Raw genomic sequence first — 18,325 nt, 5'->3', positions numbered from 1 at the left:
GAGAGAGAGAGAGAGAGAGAGAGAGAGCTCTGTTCTCAAAGGTCCCACGTGGAAGGGCCCAGCACTGTCCTCTGGACCCCCAGGAGCCCTGCCCCCTCCTGTCTTCCCCTGTAAGCAGTTCCCTCCCTATCTCTCTCTTTTTCTTGAGTGTTGCACCACACCCACTGCTTACTCCACGGCCGCTCTCAAGTTCTCTACCCTCCTACCACAGACAGTCAAGGCCCAGTGCTGGCCTTGATCGTGGTGGAGTGACTCGGGACCTCAGGGTCCCTGTCTGGAAATAGAGGAGTGGGGTATGAGCTCTGTGCAGAACAGTCTGTCCCTTCCATCCTCCGGGAGAAGCTCCGGTCTCCCCTCCTGATTGGTCTGCATTGCTGTGGTTTTATTAACAGCAGCACCGTTGTTGACCAATACAGACACAGAAGTCCAGCAGGGCCTCTGTGTTTCTGCAAGAAATAAAGCAGGGGAGTGGTGCTGAAAATCCCCAGACCCCTCCAACCTCATCCCTCCCTGCACCCAGCGCCCACCAGCCCCGTAGATTTCTTCTGCCCAGCTTTTGAATTTCTTTAAAACAGATCATTTAAAAACATCTCTGAAATGGGCATCTTAAGATTTATTTAGTTTACCAACCATTGCCCAGAGTTGAGGATAGGAACCAAACTTGGGTGCTCTGTAAGAACAGTATGTGTGCTCTAACCTCTGAGCTCTCCAGGCCTGTAAAGACTCTCATAGAATGTATCTCTACCTGGTCTATGTCCATACTGTTAACATGCACCCACCCTCTTTTAGTCAGGGTTTCTCTGTATAGCCCTGGCTGTTCTGGAACTCACTCTGCAGACCAGGCTGGTCTTGAACTCAGAAATCTGCCTGCCTCTGCCTCCCAAGTGCTGGGATTACAGGTGTGCGCCACCACACCTGGCTTGCACCCACCCTCTTAAATATAGCACAAGCCTGTGTCATTTTTTACTATATAAATAGATTCCATTTCACCCACGCATCTCCCCGCTAATGAACTGTGTCTGTTTGCTTCCTGAGTGAACCACTGTCAGTCGGCCTGTGTGACTTTTGATGAACTTTTGATGCTCTTCTTTGGAGTAAACACTCAGGTTTCAAACTGCTGAAGTAGAGCCCATGTTCAGGTTTGACAGAGAATGCCAAAAGACTCCCAAGTGTTGGGGCAGTCTGCACCCCCCCCCTCCAGATATTTTCAAGAACCTCAGTTGTCCCCCCCCCCCCCATCCCACCAACCTCAGGGTGCTGTCAGTTTATCTGGGACTGGGGAATGCAAACTCCAGAGCACCTATACACCTGAACAAGGGGTGTCTTAGTCACGGTTCTATTGCTGTGAAGAGACACCATGACCAAGGGAACTCATAAAAGAAAGCTTAGTCCGTGGTCATCATGGTGGGGGCGTGGTAGCAGGCAGGCAGGCAGGCAGGCAGCAGGCAGGCAGGCAGGCAGGCAGCAGGCAGGCAGGCAGGCAGGCAGGTAGGCAGGCGGCAGGCAGGCAGGCAGCAGGCAGGCAGCAGGCAGGTAGGCAGGCAGGCAGGCAGCAGGCAGGCAGGCAGGCAGCAGGCAGGCAGGCAGCAGGCAGGCAGGCAGGCAGCAGGCAGGCAGGCAGCAGGCAGGCAGACAGGCAGCAGGCAGGCAGGCAGGCAGGCAGGCAGCAGGCAGGCAGGCAGGGTGCTGGAGAAGGGGCAGAAAGCTACAGCTAGATCCTTGGGCAGCGGGCATGGGGGATGAGACTGGGCCTGGCATGGGTTTTTGAACCTTAAAGCCCACTTCCTGCAGCAGTCCTTCTCTGTCTGACTAGGACACACCTTCTTATCTTTCCAAGCAGTTCGCCTGTTGGGCAGTAAACATGCAAATTTAATAGCCTAGGACCTCCGTTCTTATTCAAACCACCCTTTAAGAAGGAACCAGCTCTCTTCACAATTGACCTACAGCAGCAGAAACAGCCCGTCTTGCTCGCGGCCACAAACCAGAGTCCAGGGCTTTTCCATCCATAGGAATCATGACTTGTTTGTCTGTTTGTCTGTTTGTTTAAGACAGGCTGTAGCCTTAGCTGTCCTAGAACCCTCTCTGTAGACCAGGCTGGCCTTGAACTCAGTCACCCACCTGCCTCTGTTTCCCAAGTGCTGGGATTAATGGCGTGTGTCACCACTGACTTGATATCTTAATTTTTAAAGGACATATTATCTACTGTAAATTATTTTAGTATTTCCGCCTGGCTTGATATCTTAATTTTTAAAGGCCATATTATCTATTATAAATTATTTTAGTATTTCTATAGTATTCAAATCCCTTGTTTCCTCCCTGTAATCCTACTATAGATTTTTAAGTCATGCATGCAAATGTCTGTGAGGAGGGGCCCTGGGCTCCCCGCCTTGCTGAAGGACAGATGAGTGTGTTGCTGTCTGCCTGTGAACACTCAAGTCAGTCAGTGTCACTGAGTGATGCCAAGGCCCAGTCTGGCCTCTCTCTCACTCACCTCTGACCCCTGACCCCTGACCCCTTCCAGCTTTCTTCGGAAAATACCTCAATGAGTACAATGGCTCGTACGTGCCGCCCGGCTGGAAGGAGTGGGTCGGGCTCCTCAAGAACTCCCGGTTTTATAACTACACGCTCTGCAGGAACGGGGTGAAGGAGAAACACGGCTCCGACTACTCCACGGTAAGCTGGGCGCCTCCAGGTCCCCCACCACCCCCAGGGCGGGAGGGGGAGGGGAGAGGGGGGACAACCTTGCTCTTAGCTCTCTCTCTCTCTTTCTCTCTCTCTCTCTCTCTCTCTCTCACACACACACACACACACACACACTCGTCCTAATTACCTGACTGGGCTTGAACCTCCCCCAGGGCTGCCTCTCAGGTTCTCCATCTCTCTAGTGCTAGAGTTAACTCAGATGCCACCTCCCGGAAGTGGCCCCTCACTGTTCCAGGTAAATGATGTCTGTCCCCAGCCCAGTTTCTGGAGTCTGAGCTCCAGCACTCAAGTAACACAGAACACCTTAGTTCCTCTGTGTTTCTAAGGAGGGATTGTTCCCACTGTGGCCCTTCTCAGCGGACCACGACCACTCAATTGTGTCATCATTATTCTTTGACGCCCCCTCCCCGCCATGTTCCCGACTCTCCCGCTCTATTTTCCAACACTGAACCTCAGTCTTATTTGTTTTCTGTTGCTGTGATACCCTGACAAAGGCAATGACCCTGTGTCCGCGGGCGGCTGTTCTGTTTGGATCCCCTGTCCGTCTGTTCAGGCCAGGATCCCAGCCGAGGGAATAGCGCTGCCCGCAGTGGGCAAATCTTCCCACCTCATTAAAGCACTGAGGATAATCCCTCCACAGAGGTGGCCACGTCTGTCTCCCAGGTGATCCTGGATCTTGTAAAGGTGACAATGGACACCGACTGTCACAGCAGCCGTGTGCTGTGCTTGCTTCTCTGCTGTCTGTCTTGCCATCACCTTAAGGGCAGTGACCGTGGTCATACCCCGTCCCAGATGCCTAGCGTAGTGTGTGGCACCTAGGGAGCACTCAGTGTAAATCTCCTGGTCCTCACTGTCCTCCCATCTCTCCCGCCTCAGGATTACCTCACGGATCTCATCACCAACGACAGCGTGAGCTTCTTCCGAACATCCAAGAAGATGTACCCACACAGGCCTGTGCTCATGGTCATCAGCCACGCAGCTCCCCACGGCCCCGAGGACTCAGCGCCCCAGTACTCACGCCTCTTCCCCAATGCGTCCCAGCACATGTAAGCCTCAACCTCAACACAGCAGAGTCATCTCAACCAGGGGTGGGAGGGTCGGGGCTTAGGGACAATGGGACATTAGTAATGTAGTTGGACCTTCCTATAACCCTCCTGGTTAAAGGATTCAAAAGCTACCATGCAAAAGCTTGAGAGGTCAGCACAGGAGGGTCAAGAGCGCAAGGCTAGCCTCAGCTACATAGACTAGGTACATGGGCTAGCCTGAGCTACATGAGACCCTGTCTCAAAAAACAAATAGACATCACAGCAGGGAAAGGGAAGCTACCTGGAGAGATGGCTCAGTCGAAAAGGCACACAAAGATCCTGGGGGTCTGGCTGTTTATCAGCTGTGGCTCTGAGACTTAGTGACCAGCCAGCCTGTCCCTAGCCCATAGCAGGTGCCTTCCGGTTGGGATCCGTGTCCTCACACTCAGAGGATCTGCACATCCCCTGTGAGCCTGTGTTTATGGCCTGTGTTTAAACCGGCTCTTCTCGGACGGACACAGCCTGCACCCCTCTGGTTGCTGTGACAAGACGCCTGAGGGGAGGGACTTAGGAAAGAATGACTTTTGTTCCCAGTTCTGGGGTCCAGCCCATGATGGCTGGGAGGGCGTGGTGGCCAGAGCAGGAGGCAGCTGGTCACATTTCCTCTGTGGTTAGGACACAAAGATGAACACTGGCACTTTTATCCATCCAGGACCCCCGTCTGTGGGGTTTCTGCTTCTTCAGTTAAATCTCTCCAGAAACACCCTCACAGTTCCTAGGTGACTCTAAGTCCAGCCTACGCATGCCAACAAACACTATCCCAGGGTCCACAGCTCCACCAGCTACTGGCCGTGGCTAGCCTCAGATCTTCACGGTAACCTTGGTGTACCAGTTCTCTGTTGCCACATAGCGAATGACTCCAGTAAGCACACATCAGCTCATGACCCTGCGCGAGGGGCCTGGGGGTAAACTGAGGTTCCCGACCCAGGTCTTAGTTCTTGCTGTGTGGGCCTCTCCGTACTGAGATGCAGAATGGGGAAGAGGCAAAGATGGGCGTCACCTTCTACCTGCACAGGATGCACACCTCACTGTGCCATCAGAGAGGCCAGCACAGAAGCGTGAAGACCAAAGGAGGGTCATTAGGGCCACCTTTGATGCTGTGTCATTTAGTGCCCCCCATCTTACAGACGAGGAAACACAGAGGTCACCCAGCGGTGACACCACAGAACCTGGATGCAAACCCAGCCACCCCGGGCTTCCCACCTCACCGCCCAGCCCCCAAGTCCTCCGCCCTATTAGCTAGTGCAGCTTTCTGGAAAGTTTTCTGGCTTTTCTCAGCCTCGGACTACCTCAGGCTCAGCAGTGACCCTCGGCAGCTCTTGCTGCGGCATTCGAGGGTAGCAAGGAGACTCCATCTTGATATCCAGGGTGTTTAATGTTCATTCTGGTCAGAATGCGCCACCCGCCCACAGCTCAGCTCTGATGACATTCTGACAGTGTGCCGCCCTCGCCCTTGGAGGGACTACAGGGGTGTTGGCCTTCTGATCCTTGGGCTTCGGGGAGGAGCTGACAGGAGATAATGAGCGGCATTTGGGGGGCATAGGCCACCCTCACCCTGAGAGCCCCATACAGCGCCTGTCTGCCCGGCCGCCCTCACCTGCCGCCCTCTGCCCTCCTTCCCAGAGAGGGAGACCAAGTTCCTACCAGAGGGGTGTGGCGTGTGGCACTGCCTGCTCCCGCACTGTCCCCTCTGAGGATGACTAGCCAGAGGCTTGCATAGTGACGCTCCAGGTCACTATGGTGGCTCTGGGAAGCTCTTGCCCCTGGGAGACAGCAGTGCCTAACAGTTCTGCAGGAGGGTAGCTAGTTCAGGAGAGGGGAATGGGCGTGTGCAGGCCCTTCAGGTGGGCATCTCCCACTCACCAAGCCTGACCCCTGCTCCGGGAGCAGACTTCACGCTGTGACAAGCATCACTGAGCTCCTGACAGCTCCTGCTCACTTCCCTCCGTCCTCCCCGGACACTCCTCCCCAACTGCCCACCATACCACACACATGCAGGCACCTTTCAGACACTGAAATAGAGACACATAGGAACACAGCACATACACACAGGCACACAAACATACATGTTCAGACACATACATGGGCATGTACAGTTACACATACATGGTACATATATAGACACAGCATACACATTCAGACCCATACAACAGGCACAAAAGAACTCACACAGAGGGCTGGAGAGATGGCTCAGCAGTTAAGAGCACTGACTGCTCTTCCAGAGGTTCCTGAATTCATATCCCAGCAACCACATGGCGGCTCACAACCATCTGTATTGAGATCTGAACGCCCTCTTCTGGTGTGTCTGAAGAGAGCAATGGTGTACTCATTTGCGTAAAATAAATAAATGAATCTTTTAAAAAAAAAGAACTCACACAGAGACAAACACAGATAAACACAGTCAGACACACACACCAAAACAACCACATGCAAACATTCCAATATACACAGGCACATACACACATAGATAAGCAGACACACATGACTAGGTGAACATACAGGTAGGAAAGCTCACAGACCCGGGGAGCAAGCCCTCCCACGATCTCTGAAGACAGGGGCTGTGATGATGTCACAGCCTGCTGCTCTGAGATGCATGGTACAAGAGGAGGTCACCTCTGTGCGTCACCTCGGGTAAGGAAAGGGGATGGCCAACTCAAGGCTCTTTAGGGATGCCCAGACATTCTTTTTTGTTGTTGTTGTTGTTTTTTGTTTTTTGTTTTGTTTTGTGGATTTGGTTTTTTTCGAGACAGGGTTTCTCTGTGTAGCCCTGGCTGTCCTGGAACTCACTCTGTAGACCAGGCTGGCCTCGAACTCAGAGGTCTGCCTGCCTCTGCCTCCCAGAGTGCTGGAATTACAGGCGTGCGCCACCATCGCCCGGCTGCCCAGACATTCTTTAGCTGTTAAGGAGCCCAGCGTGGGTCAGGTGACCAGCTGGCTGGCCCAGGTCCTGAGTTAGGACCCAGCTCTCTGGTTCCATAGTTTCCCAGAGTGAAAGGCTGACAGGAGTCACTCACTGGCTCCTACGGCCACTCCTGTGCCACCCTCCAGGCAAGAGCCTCCCAGATAGGAAGGCTCCTAGTGAAGCCAGGGGCAGCCTGTGCATCCTGGAGTCTTAAGCTGGATCACAGAGAGTGACTTCCTCATAGTCCAGCTGACAGTGTGGCTCAGCCACCACCCAGGCGGACCCAGCAGCCCCTCTGGTTCCCTGAGACAAGGAAGCTTGTTTCCAAGAATGTTCTACACGCAGGTCATGCCCTGGGCCAGCCGCGCGGGACACGGGCATTTCTCATAATCAAAGACCGCGTGGGCTGGGAAGGATTTAGCCGCGGGAGGCCGGGAGCTGGGGGAGTCCAGCGGCCCTGGCTTCCTCGGAAGCACGCGGCGGCCGCAGCTTCCTCTCTGCTGCAAGCTGCCCTGGTGACACCTCTGTGCAAGACCTTTTGACATGTGACAGGGGGTCCCCAGGCAGGGCCAGTGCCCGAGCCCGTGCCAGAGAGAGCACTGGCTGTTCTGACAAGAAAACCCGCCCCTCCTCTGCCTCACACAGCTTCCCATCCCCCTCCGGACTCCACTCTGATTAGCCTGTCTGTCTCTAGCAAGAAACAACCCTTGGCTGTGATTTCAGCTTACTGGGGGTAGGGGTGGGATCTGAGGGGACCAGGTGCTCAGGTTTTGAGACCCAGGGCATGGTGGAGCGTTGCCCTCTTCCTGGAGCGAGCAGTTCACAGCACTTTTCTTGACCGCGTGTGTTTGCCACCAGCACACCGAGTTACAACTATGCACCCAACCCGGACAAGCATTGGATCATGCGCTACACGGGACCCATGAAGCCCATTCACATGGAATTCACCAACATGCTACAGCGCAAACGCCTACAGACTCTAATGTCTGTGGATGACTCCATGGAGACGGTAAGCCCCGCCCCTCGTCCCGCCCCCTACGGTAGGCCTTGCCCCGCCCCCTAGCAAGCCTCTGTCCTATTCTGAAAACCTAAATCAAAGAGCCAAACACTATGTCAACTTGGGAAAGGGGCTTGGAGCAATCCCTGAACTTTTCCCATGAGCCTATGCTGCATGATGAAACAGCAGTAACCTGCTGCTTTTGTTTCTAAGGAATAGGGTCTCGTTCTGTATAACCTAGGGAGGCGTAGAACTCACTAAGTCCCTAAGTGGCCTCTAACCCATAGGGAGTCTCCTGTCTCAGCCTCCTGAGTTCTGGAATTACATACAAAAGTCACCATGTTTGGCTGCTTCTGTTTCTTAAAACAAAACAAAACAAAAAGCATTAACAAAAACCCACTTAAAATTTCAGTAGCTTTGCTGAGTTAATATACACTCAGTTAAAGTATACAACGCAAAGGGTGTTTTTGTTTTGTTTCTAAGAAAGCCTCCTGTAGCCCAGACTGGCCTAGCACTCACCATGTGACTGAGGATGACCTTGAATTCCTGATCCTCCTGCCTCCACCTAATACATTCTAAGTTTACAGTGAGCTGTGCAAGTGGCTGACGCACGCCACAGTGCTTTATGTGCTGCTGGGGATTGAACTCGGGGCCTCGTCAAGTTCTGGGCAACTGGGCAAGCGCTCTAACCAACTCAGCCACGTACACAGCAGCCACGTGCACAGCGCTCACTGACTTACATTCACTCAGAGTTCTGCAGCCATTACCACTGTCAAGTTTGACATTACCCCCTCCCTCCAGGGGGAAGACCCTCCCTTAGCCATCGTCACCCCAGTCTCTGCAGGTACTAAGGTCTTCCTCTTACTCTGGATATTTTGTGTAAATGGATCATAAAAATATGGCCTTTGGGAACTGGCTTATTTTATCAAAGCACAGTTCTCAAGGCTCACGCACAGTGAAGCCTGGGTCAGAATCTCCGGGTCCCGCAGGCTGGGGAAATCAGACTCCCAAAAGTTGTCCTCTGACTTTCATACACGTGATAGAATATACTACACACACCTCACATATTACAGAATCATATTCCTCTGCATAAGCTAGTAGCTCACTCAAAAGGGATCCATAGCTATCTAAATTTAAATCAAAATACTATAAAATTCACATTTCACTCCTCGGTCACACTAGATAGAGTTCGTGTGCCGCACTGGACAGTTGCAGACCCTCGGGCAGGGTTTCTAGTTCGGGTTACCAACTCCTACCCTGGCCACATCTAGCTTCCTTCCTTCCTTCTTTCATTCATTCATACATTCATTCATTCATACATTCATTCATTCATACATTCATAACTCATCCAAGGTCATTTATTAAGGGTCAGTGTAAGTGGGACACAGCTGCCAGAGAGCAAAATGCAGAGACCCCACACAGCAAGATCCCCCACCCCGTGGAAACTGTCTACAGACCAGGGACAGATATTAACAAGTGTAAGGAACAGCACAGGGAATGGCCTATAAACAGTCCAGTCCCAGGGGCCTTGCAGGGAAGTGGGTTTGCCCAAGGCATGGATGAGATGGGAGGTGTGCTGGGCCTGGAGGTCCCCAGGTTCGTGCTCCTCGCCTGGCCAGCTACCTCACCCCCGGCCTCTGTTGCAGATCTATGACATGCTAGTGGAGACGGGGGAGCTGGATAACACTTATATTGTGTACACCGCCGACCACGGCTACCACATTGGCCAGTTTGGCCTGGTGAAGGGCAAGTCCATGCCCTACGAGTTCGACATCAGGGTCCCGTTCTATGTGAGGGGCCCCAACGTGGAAGCTGGCTCACTGTAAGTGTGTGTCCTGTACCCATACCCCAGGTCCCAGGTTCAGGGGAGGGGCGGGGGGAGGAGACCTCGGATTCTGCTTGGTCAGGAGCTCACAGGTCCAAGCCACGCCCACTCCTCAGGGGCACAATTCTAGAACAGTTGAACTGGCCATTGCGTCAGCCAGGGTGGACCCCAGGCAGAAGCCAGGAGCTATGAACTCCCACAAAAAACAGTGAGGTGGGGTTCAGGGCCAGGAAATGCCAGAGCCTGGGTGTTGCTAGCGCGTGGGAAGGGGCTTAGATTCCCACCCTGTCTGGGCAGTCACTGGTGTGGTGACTGTTGAGGAAGAGATCTCAGACGTAGGCAGGGAGTCATTGTCAGCTGAGCCTGCTCCTGGTGGCAACACAGAGCAAGCCATCTGCTTTCTGCTCTTTCCTCAAGGACCTGTGGGCCATGGCCCTCAGCCGGTCTCCTTGGCCTAAGCTTTGGGGTGGCCACCTGAAGCAGAACTGCTTGTAGGAGGCAAAAAGAAAGGCTGGCAGTCATGGCCGCCTCGTCCCTGTCGTAGCCCAGGAAGGTGGGGGCTGGGGCCTGCAGAGCAGCCCTCAGCACAGCCCATCTTCCAAGTCAGCAAGGGAGACAGAAGGAGAGCCGGTGAGACGGGGCTGAACATCTGTCCACAGAACAGCTGGAGTGCCAACCACCCCTCAGCCATTCTGCTAGTTAGCCACGCAATTTCTTTGCTGGACCACTCTCACACAGATGACTACTGAGTGGATCACCCTGATGTGATCTCAGGAGAAGAGTCCCCAACTATATGGGGCTTGTCACCAGACTCATTGTTAAGAGCTAAAAGTGTCACACAGCCGTCTAGAGGAAGATCATTCTGGGTAGAGTATAACAGGGACTTAGAGGCCAGACTGTGAGTGCCCAGCCAGCAAAAACCAGCAGGAGGGAGGGCTTGAGCCCTGGGGCTGAGGTGTTAGCTTTAGAGCAGGTGACCTTGACAGTGCCAGTGTTGCACTGCCAGTCCAGCTGGAACTAGCCTGCGTAAGGGTCAGAGTGTCACCTGCAGATGTCCCTCCCTCTTCACCTCTGTCCCAAGCTAAGCTACCTCCCAGGTGGCCGAGTTTCCTCTCCCCTTCTGTCCCCCAGGAACCCCCACATCGTCCTCAACATTGACCTGGCCCCCACCATACTGGATATTGCTGGACTGGACATCCCCGCAGACATGGACGGGAAGTCCATCCTCAAGCTGCTGGACTCAGAGCGGCCGGTGAACCGGTGAGAGGGGAGCAGGAGGGACCCAGGAGGGAGGCTCCCTGGCCAGGAAGAATGTAACCATGGGGAACTGGGAAGGCCAACAGTACCAGGTCTAGGTGCGCCGCACTAACCCAGGAGAGCAAAGGACCCTCTCTAGGATTCTCCATTTGGAGCTAAGGACCTTCCAAAGCTGAAATAATGAAAAGCCTAAAGTTAACTTAGGTGCTGTGTACCAGGGTGCTCCTGCATGTTGGCCCTCATAGCAACCGGGTAAAGGGGAGTGGGATTGTCTCTCTGAATCCTAGAGAGATAAGGTGATCACCAGTAATTCAGACTCTTCGTCACAATGACCATGCTTTTGTGACCCTATTGATGGGTGGTGTGACTGACAGGGACATGTTCCAGGTGTCCTGGGTGGCGGAAGGAAGCAGCAATGAAAACAAAACACAAAAACAAAACAAAAAATGGGTGGGAAGGAAGCGATGAGGAACCAGAAAGACAAGAGCGACCTCTTGTGGTCAACTGTGAAACTGCCCCCTGGATAACACGTCTTTCTGTGAACTTTGCCTAGACTTTCTTCCCTTGGGGCCCAGCCCTGAGATCTACAGGTGGCTGTAAGGCAATACATCCTCTGACAAAGGGGGCTGGGAGGGTCTAAAATGGACATGAGTCCCAAAGGGGGCAGAGTTTAGGGGCACCAGACATTTGAGAATCGGGCTACACAGTAGAATGTCGTCTCTCAATATACCATCTGTGAAATGGAGAAGACAGCATACATTATATACTCAGGCTCCAGCTACACAACCCCGACCCTGACAGATCAGGAGAAATCGGCCCCTGCAGACACTCATTAGCCCAGAACTGGAAGTGCTGTCTCTGCCAGCATTTGGGGAACTGGGCTCCTGGGAGACTCCAAAATTCACACACACACACACACACACACACTCACACACTCACACACACACATGTGCAGGCACACACGCACATGCACACACACAAATGCCCGTGTAACTGGGTAAGTTCAATCATAGAAAGGTATTCAGACACATCCTGGAGAAGCAGCCCTGTCTGACCCTGGGTGTGGAGACCCGTCACTCAGTGGCTGCCACCTGGCCCAGGGTGTGGAGAACCTGTGGACAGGACTGGGAACACAGGAGCCCTGCGGACAGGACACTGGACCTACTTATTTTCCAGGTTCCACTTGAAAAAGAAGCTGAGGGTCTGGCGAGACTCCTTCCTGGTGGAGAGAGGGTGAGTGCTGGGCAGGGAGACCCTGTGAGGAGCAGCCACGGGACTGTAGGAGGCAGAATAGTGCTGTGCTGGTGACCCAGTGACTCAGAGACTGTATCCAAGTCCCCTGTCACGATTGGGTGACTGACGCAGAATTCGAATCTGAAGGCCACATGTCCCCTTTCAACACACTTGGCAGAGCCTGTACAATGTTGTCACTGTTCATTTAATCCTAACTCAGGCCATCTGGGACCAACAGCTCCTGGTGACTTCCCATTAAAGCCCAGGTGGTCTCAGGCAGCCAGGCACCCGTCCTCCACAGCAGGTCACCTTAGAGCTATGCAGGGGCTGCAGCCTGAGCAAGCAGGAGTTGCCCCGGGGCTCCACCCAATTCAACCAGCCCCACCTCTCCCTCAGCAAACTGCTCCACAAGAGGGAGGGTGACAAAGTGAACACCCAGGAGGAGAACTTCCTGCCCAAGTACCAGCGCGTGAAGGACCTGTGTCAGCGAGCTGAGTACCAGACAGCGTGTGAGCAGCTGGGGCAGGTGAGGGGATGGCGGAATCGTCCGGGCCCTCTGGGGTGTGGTTCCCATGGTTACATGGGAGGCTCTGGTCCCTATCAGGGTAGCAGTGTCCTCTGGGTGTGTGACTTTGCACTCCTCGTGTGGAAAAGCAGCAGCAGGCAGGCCCAGGGGGCTAACAGCACTGCCTTCCCTCTGCCTTGTGTGGTAGACTCTTTGCGGCTGCTTTTCCATTCACAGGGGAATTAGGAAATAGCTTTCAAGACTTCTTTTTAAAAGACCATTGATTACAAGAGAGACGCCCAATAAACGTATAATCCAGGTAGTATCCAGGGAGAGAAAGGGTCGGCGTCTGCAGGAGGTCTTTCCGAGGTGGGCCAGAGAGGATGGGGAGGGAGAGTTAGCCCGGCAGGAGCCTCAGAGGGTAGAGAGACAGGAAGGGAGGAGTGAGAGGTGAGGGGGCCTCCGGGCACGTGGGCCCCCTGGCCCACACCAAGGACTGTGAGGACAACAAGAAGCTGCGACATCGTAGACTCTGGCTGAGTGGATTGGTGGGGAGAGAGCAGGGTTAACAAACAAGACCTTGGAAGGTGGTCAAGGACACGGGGCTAGGTGACGTGTCACAGCCCAGTCCAGCAAGCCTCGAGTTCCCAGGAGCAAGGTTGTCTTCCTCTCAGTGCTTTCTCTGCAAGTGGGGATCATGACATATCTCCTCCATGTACCCATGAGCACTGGAAGAGAGCGCGGGGTGGGGGTGGGGGCCTGAGGAAGAGCAGGACAGCAGGTGGCAAGACCTGAGGGGAATTCGGGTCGACTAGACCAGGTATTAGCAGCTCTGGTCCTGAAGCTCAGGCCTTGGAAGGTTTTAAGTAGGAATCACATCACATGGCCCTGTAGGGAGGCCAATCTGCCACCGTGAGGATGTGACTTTAGGCAGACCAGAGCAGCTATGCCACAGGCTGTATTGGTGAACGCCGTGGTAGGTCCAGCTACGGATGGACAGCTAAGTGTGGACTGGCAGGCACTCGGAGGTGACAGGGTACGGCATTTGCCAGGCCGAGCGTGGGCAGGGAGAGGAGAGTTAGGTGTGGCAAACTGGATGGTGGGGGGAGGGGATGACACCTGAAGCCCTGCTGTGTCCCCGCAGAAGTGGCAGTGTGTGGAGGACGCTTCCGGGACACTGAAGCTGCACAAGTGTAAGGGCCCGGTGCGCTTTGGCGGCGGCGGTGGAGCTGGTGGCAGAGCCCTCTCCAACCTGGTGCCCAAGTACGACAGCCAGAGCAGCGAGGCCTGCACCTGTGACGGAGGCGGAGGTGGCGGAGGGGACTACAAACTGAGCCTGGCTGGACGCCGTAAGCTCTTCAAGAAAAGTAAGTGTCACAGGCCTGCCCAAGCGAGGCAGGAGGAGCCGCCAGGACTCAGCCACGTGAACTTTCATACAGTTCCGCAGATGCTTGTCTCCTGGCCGGGGGGGTAGGGGGGTCCTAGCAGCAAGGGACACAGCCAAAGCCCTCGCAAGCTGCCATTCAGGAGGGCAGCCCTGCTAGGACAAGCCACTAGGAGACCCAAGGCCGAGCGCACGGGCCAGCTGGGCCCTGTAGGCGTGGTGTGGTGTGGCCTTCTCTCATCTGGAGCAGGCACAACCACTCCAGTGGTGAGAGAAGCCGACGACAGCCTGACAAGAAGCCAGGTGGATGGGCCTCAGTGTCCAAGGAGGAAGTGGTTAGGTACAGTTGTGACTTGAGAGACAAGCCATCAGACCATGCTGACAACGTGCTGTCAGAGTCCACACTGGCAGATAGATCCCCCTGCTCCCAGAATCCATCTGTGGCCCACACGCGTGGAGGAGCTAGCTCTCTCCTTCCACCACACGGGCCACAGGGATCAAACTCAGGTCTTTACCTGCAAAGCCATCTCACCAGCTCTCTTGAAATTCAAGTCACTATTGTTAGCCGTGCTAACAATAATGGTGGCACATGCCTTTAATTCCAGCACTTGGGAGGCAGAGGCAGGTGGATTTCTGAGTTCGAGGCCAGCCTGGTCTACAGAGTGAGTTCCAGGACAGCCAGGGCTACACAGCGAAACCCTGTCTCGAAAAAACCAAAGAATAAAAAAATGTCCTAAAGTCACTATTGTTTAACTTGCCCAGTGTAACGACCTCCCCATGACCCACTTCCGAGGATAGCTCTCCCAAGCCCACATGTCAAGCAGCATGAGACTGGTACTTGGGATTCATCCCTGTCTCAACTGAAACCCATGGTCAGGAACGCCTGGTCAGGAACACCTGGCCAGCCTGTCCCAGCCCCTCTGATACCCTCTGACTCATCATCCCTTCTGGCACCCACAGAGTACAAGACCAGCTACGCCAGGAACCGTTCCATCCGCTCTGTGGCCATTGAGGTGGATGGCGAGGTATACCACGTAGGCTTGGATAGCTTGCCTCAGCCCCGCAACCTTACCAAGCGGCACTGGCCAGGGTCTCCCGAAGACCAGGATGAAAAGGATGGTGGCAGTTTCAGTGGTACCGGTGGCCTTCCAGATTATTCTGCCCCCAATCCCATTAAAGTGACCCATCGGTGAGAGTCTGGCTAGAGGTTGGGGGTAGAGGGGTGGGCGGGGCGGGCGGGGCCCCTCCACACCTCAGAGTCACTCATGGCCCTTTCTCTTGAGCAGGTGCTACATCCTTGAGAATGACACAGTCCAGTGTGACTTGGACCTGTACAAGTCCCTGCAGGCTTGGAAAGACCACAAATTGCACATCGACCATGAGGTGTGGCCGCTGGGGCAGCACAGGGTGTGGCCAGCATCCACAGGAAGGGTGGGGGTACCTGGCAAGGGGAGAAAGCAAGATCGGTCCCCCAGAATCCATGATCCCAGAGTAGGAGTCATGGGATCTAGCAGCCAGCCAAAGGTCCAACCCAGAGCTGGCTGGCTGAGGACAGACCTGCAAGATGTCCCCCGACGGAGCACATTCTCTGCACAGCCTCCGGAGGCTCCGCGCGCTGATGGGAGGAGCAGTCTGGTCCTTCAGGGAGGCCCCCTTCCACGGGCAGAGCGACAAACATAGATGTGGCTGTACCCTTCCCACCCACAGTTGCCCTGTGGGTTCTAGACTTCTCCTGTTCCCTCCCTCAGATCGAAACCCTGCAGAACAAAATTAAGAACCTTCGAGAGGTCAGGGGTCACCTGAAGAAGAAGCGACCAGAAGAATGTGACTGTCATAAAATCAGGTGAGGGAGCAGCACAGGGCCCACTCGAGCCCTGGACACCAGTGTGTCCTGTGGACACATACGCCCTCTCAGCACTGACCCGGTGCTTTTAATCATATCTTTGCCTGTCAAGATAAGGAGCCAATGGTAATTCTCATTCTTGAAACTCAGGGACCGCCCGCCAGTGTGTATGTGTGTGTGTAGGGGGGGAGGCTGAGCTGCACTTGGGCAGGGCCTGGCCTTGCACAGCTGGCTCAGTCGGGCACAGACTTCTGCTCACTGCCTTTGGGAACTGCTGGGCTGAGGGACTCAGGGTTCTGTCTGCCTGCCTGAGAGAACTTCCCACAGGGAAAGTCATGGAATCTCTCTGCAGTCACTGTCCAGGGTGGTAGTCACGTGGCACATGTGACTAGGGAACCTGGTGCAAGAATTTTCCTTGATTTAAACTGAAGGAGCCACGCAGTTCTGAACACCTTTGCTGACTCGGACCTTGTAAGATGCCGGTCCCCAAAGCCCCCTTCTAAGCGTGAGGTACATGGCATGACACAAATCGGCCTTCACAGGCCAGGACTCACACCAACTGAAGCCAGGCCCAGCCTCCGGTCCGGGTTAAATTATTCCCATCCTGACCTTGTAAAGTCTGACGTGGGGCATCTAAGCTAAGCACGGAGCTGGCAACCATGGGGAAACAGTGCCCTCCATCCCACTCGGGAGAGGGTACGGTGGCTAAGAGCAGTGAACCCCGCTGCACGCCTGCCAGGGTATCCTGCAGGGCTCTGACTTTTGGGGGATGGGGGGGGATCTGTTGCAGTTACCACAGCCAACACAAAGGCCGCCTGAAGCACAAAGGCTCCAGCCTGCACCCTTTCAGGTAAGGGTAGGGATAGGCCAAAGGTAAGGTGGGTGCCATGCTGCCTGTCTGTAGCTAAAACACACAGGGAAAATTAAGGCTGGGCTGGGTTTTCCCTGGGAGGTGAGGTCTACGCAGTCCTCGGAGGGGCTGGCCCCAGGTCTGTACCAAGACTATGGCTAGATGTGGAACTGTAGGCGCACTAAGCACTGGGCACCCGTTTCTGTGTTGCTGGGGGGTGAGGCTGAAGAAACCACAGGAGGAGAAAGGCCCTGGGGTCTGGCCCTAGCTGCGGCCTGGACAACAGCAGGACTCGGATCCCTTGGTGACTCTGTCCAACCACTGGGGCGAACCACAAGGCTGAGGTCATTGGCCCCCTAAGAGGTCCTAAGCGTGTGTGGTCCTCTGTGCCCTCAGGAAGGGTCTGCAGGAGAAGGACAAGGTGTGGCTGTTGCGGGAGCAGAAACGCAAGAAGAAACTGCGCAAGCTTCTCAAGAGACTGCAGAACAACGATACGTGTAGCATGCCTGGCCTCACGTGCTTTACCCACGACAACCACCACTGGCAGACAGCACCACTCTGGACGCGTGAGCAGACGGGCGGGTGGGGCGGGAGGCCTGTGCAGGACCCCCTACCTTCCCCCGGCCTCGGCCTCAGAGGTGCTGGAGGTGTCTCAGAAACCTGTGCCTGTCGCTTGGCATTGGAGAGCCTGTCCTCGGGGAGGCTGTAGGACAGCCCCGTCCGCAGGCGGACGCACGCACAACACATGCGTTCTTCCTTCCACAGTGGGGCCTTTCTGTGCCTGCACCAGTGCCAACAATAACACGTACTGGTGCTTGAGGACCATCAATGAGACCCACAACTTCCTCTTCTGTGAATTTGCAACTGGCTTCATAGAGTACTTTGACCTCAGTACTGACCCCTACCAGGTACAGGCACTGTCAGAGAGATGGGGAGAGGGGTGTGTGAGGCATCTGGGTACCACAGGCATACACCTGCAGAAAGGCAGATAAGTCCCGTGAGGTCCCTAAGCATGGAAGGCTGAGTTCTGAGGGCCACTTGGAGTCTGGGACTGTGGAGCTGACCCGCGTCTCCCTCCATTGCCCTGCGTCTAATCTACAGTACAGCATTTGCCACTCCCTCGGGCACATACTGACCACAGGGTTCAGCAGGTACGCCTGTGGACCAGTGAGCAGTACAGCTACAGGATCAGGGCACGTTCTGGGCTGCCTTGGAGGGTAGAGACAAGGAACCCTAGCATTTACCCAGCATGCACCCAAGGCGAGCTCTGGGCAGTGCCTCCCTACTTACTGTAAACCACCTCAGCACAGATGCGATTGAAGCAGCAAGGCACCAGAACTCTGCACCTTAGCCATTCTGGAAGGTGACCTTGGTAAGGACCAACCATTCAAGTTCCTTCACAAAGCCTGACCCAGCTCCTCGCAGTGGTGACTTCAGGCTATCAGCAGCCACAGAACTGGATGTCACCAGTCTTCCTTCTCTGATACTTTAGCCCAGACTTTACCAAAGAGGGTAGCAGACCATGTCAGTGAGTGATCGATCATCAGTAGTGCCAGACTAAGCAAAGCCCCGAGGTCCCAGACCCTCCTCCATCAAGAGGAACAAAGGAGTACTTACTGTCAAACCCAAGGCTTAGACCCGTCAAACCCAGCTGTGCATGCCAGCCAATGGGCAGCTGCAAAAGCTCAAGATGAAGTACACAGGCGTGGTTTGTGTCTTCTCCGGAATCTCCATATCCACT

At 54.7% G+C, this 18,325-nt stretch overlaps 1 protein-coding gene across 6 annotated transcripts in view; it reads left to right on the top strand.

Annotated features, from left to right (window-relative positions):
- The window catches only part of Sulf2 (sulfatase 2), an 82,095-nt gene that overhangs the window by 59,670 nt on the left and 4,100 nt on the right, over positions 1–18,325 (top strand). For all 6 annotated transcript variants that reach the window (XM_052184320.1, XM_052184317.1, XM_052184319.1 and 3 more), the window contains exons 4-17: positions 2,522–2,673; positions 3,580–3,749; positions 7,549–7,699; positions 9,334–9,509; positions 10,644–10,772; positions 11,946–12,002; positions 12,399–12,528; positions 13,652–13,874; positions 14,852–15,080; positions 15,178–15,274; positions 15,640–15,734; positions 16,525–16,584; positions 16,981–17,150; positions 17,350–17,492. In XM_052184320.1, coding sequence (XP_052040280.1) covers positions 2,522–2,673; positions 3,580–3,749; positions 7,549–7,699; positions 9,334–9,509; positions 10,644–10,772; positions 11,946–12,002; positions 12,399–12,528; positions 13,652–13,874; positions 14,852–15,080; positions 15,178–15,274; positions 15,640–15,734; positions 16,525–16,584; positions 16,981–17,150; positions 17,350–17,492 — 1,982 coding nt within the window. The remainder of the gene's footprint in view (positions 1–2,521; positions 2,674–3,579; positions 3,750–7,548; positions 7,700–9,333; positions 9,510–10,643; positions 10,773–11,945; positions 12,003–12,398; positions 12,529–13,651; positions 13,875–14,851; positions 15,081–15,177; positions 15,275–15,639; positions 15,735–16,524; positions 16,585–16,980; positions 17,151–17,349; positions 17,493–18,325) is intronic.

This window comes from Apodemus sylvaticus, chromosome 5 (assembly GCF_947179515.1).
Source record: "Apodemus sylvaticus chromosome 5, mApoSyl1.1, whole genome shotgun sequence".
Taxonomy (NCBI): domain Eukaryota; kingdom Metazoa; phylum Chordata; class Mammalia; order Rodentia; family Muridae; genus Apodemus; species Apodemus sylvaticus.
Note: the sequence above shows the minus strand (reverse complement) of the source record. Positions and strands in the feature narration are given on the sequence as shown.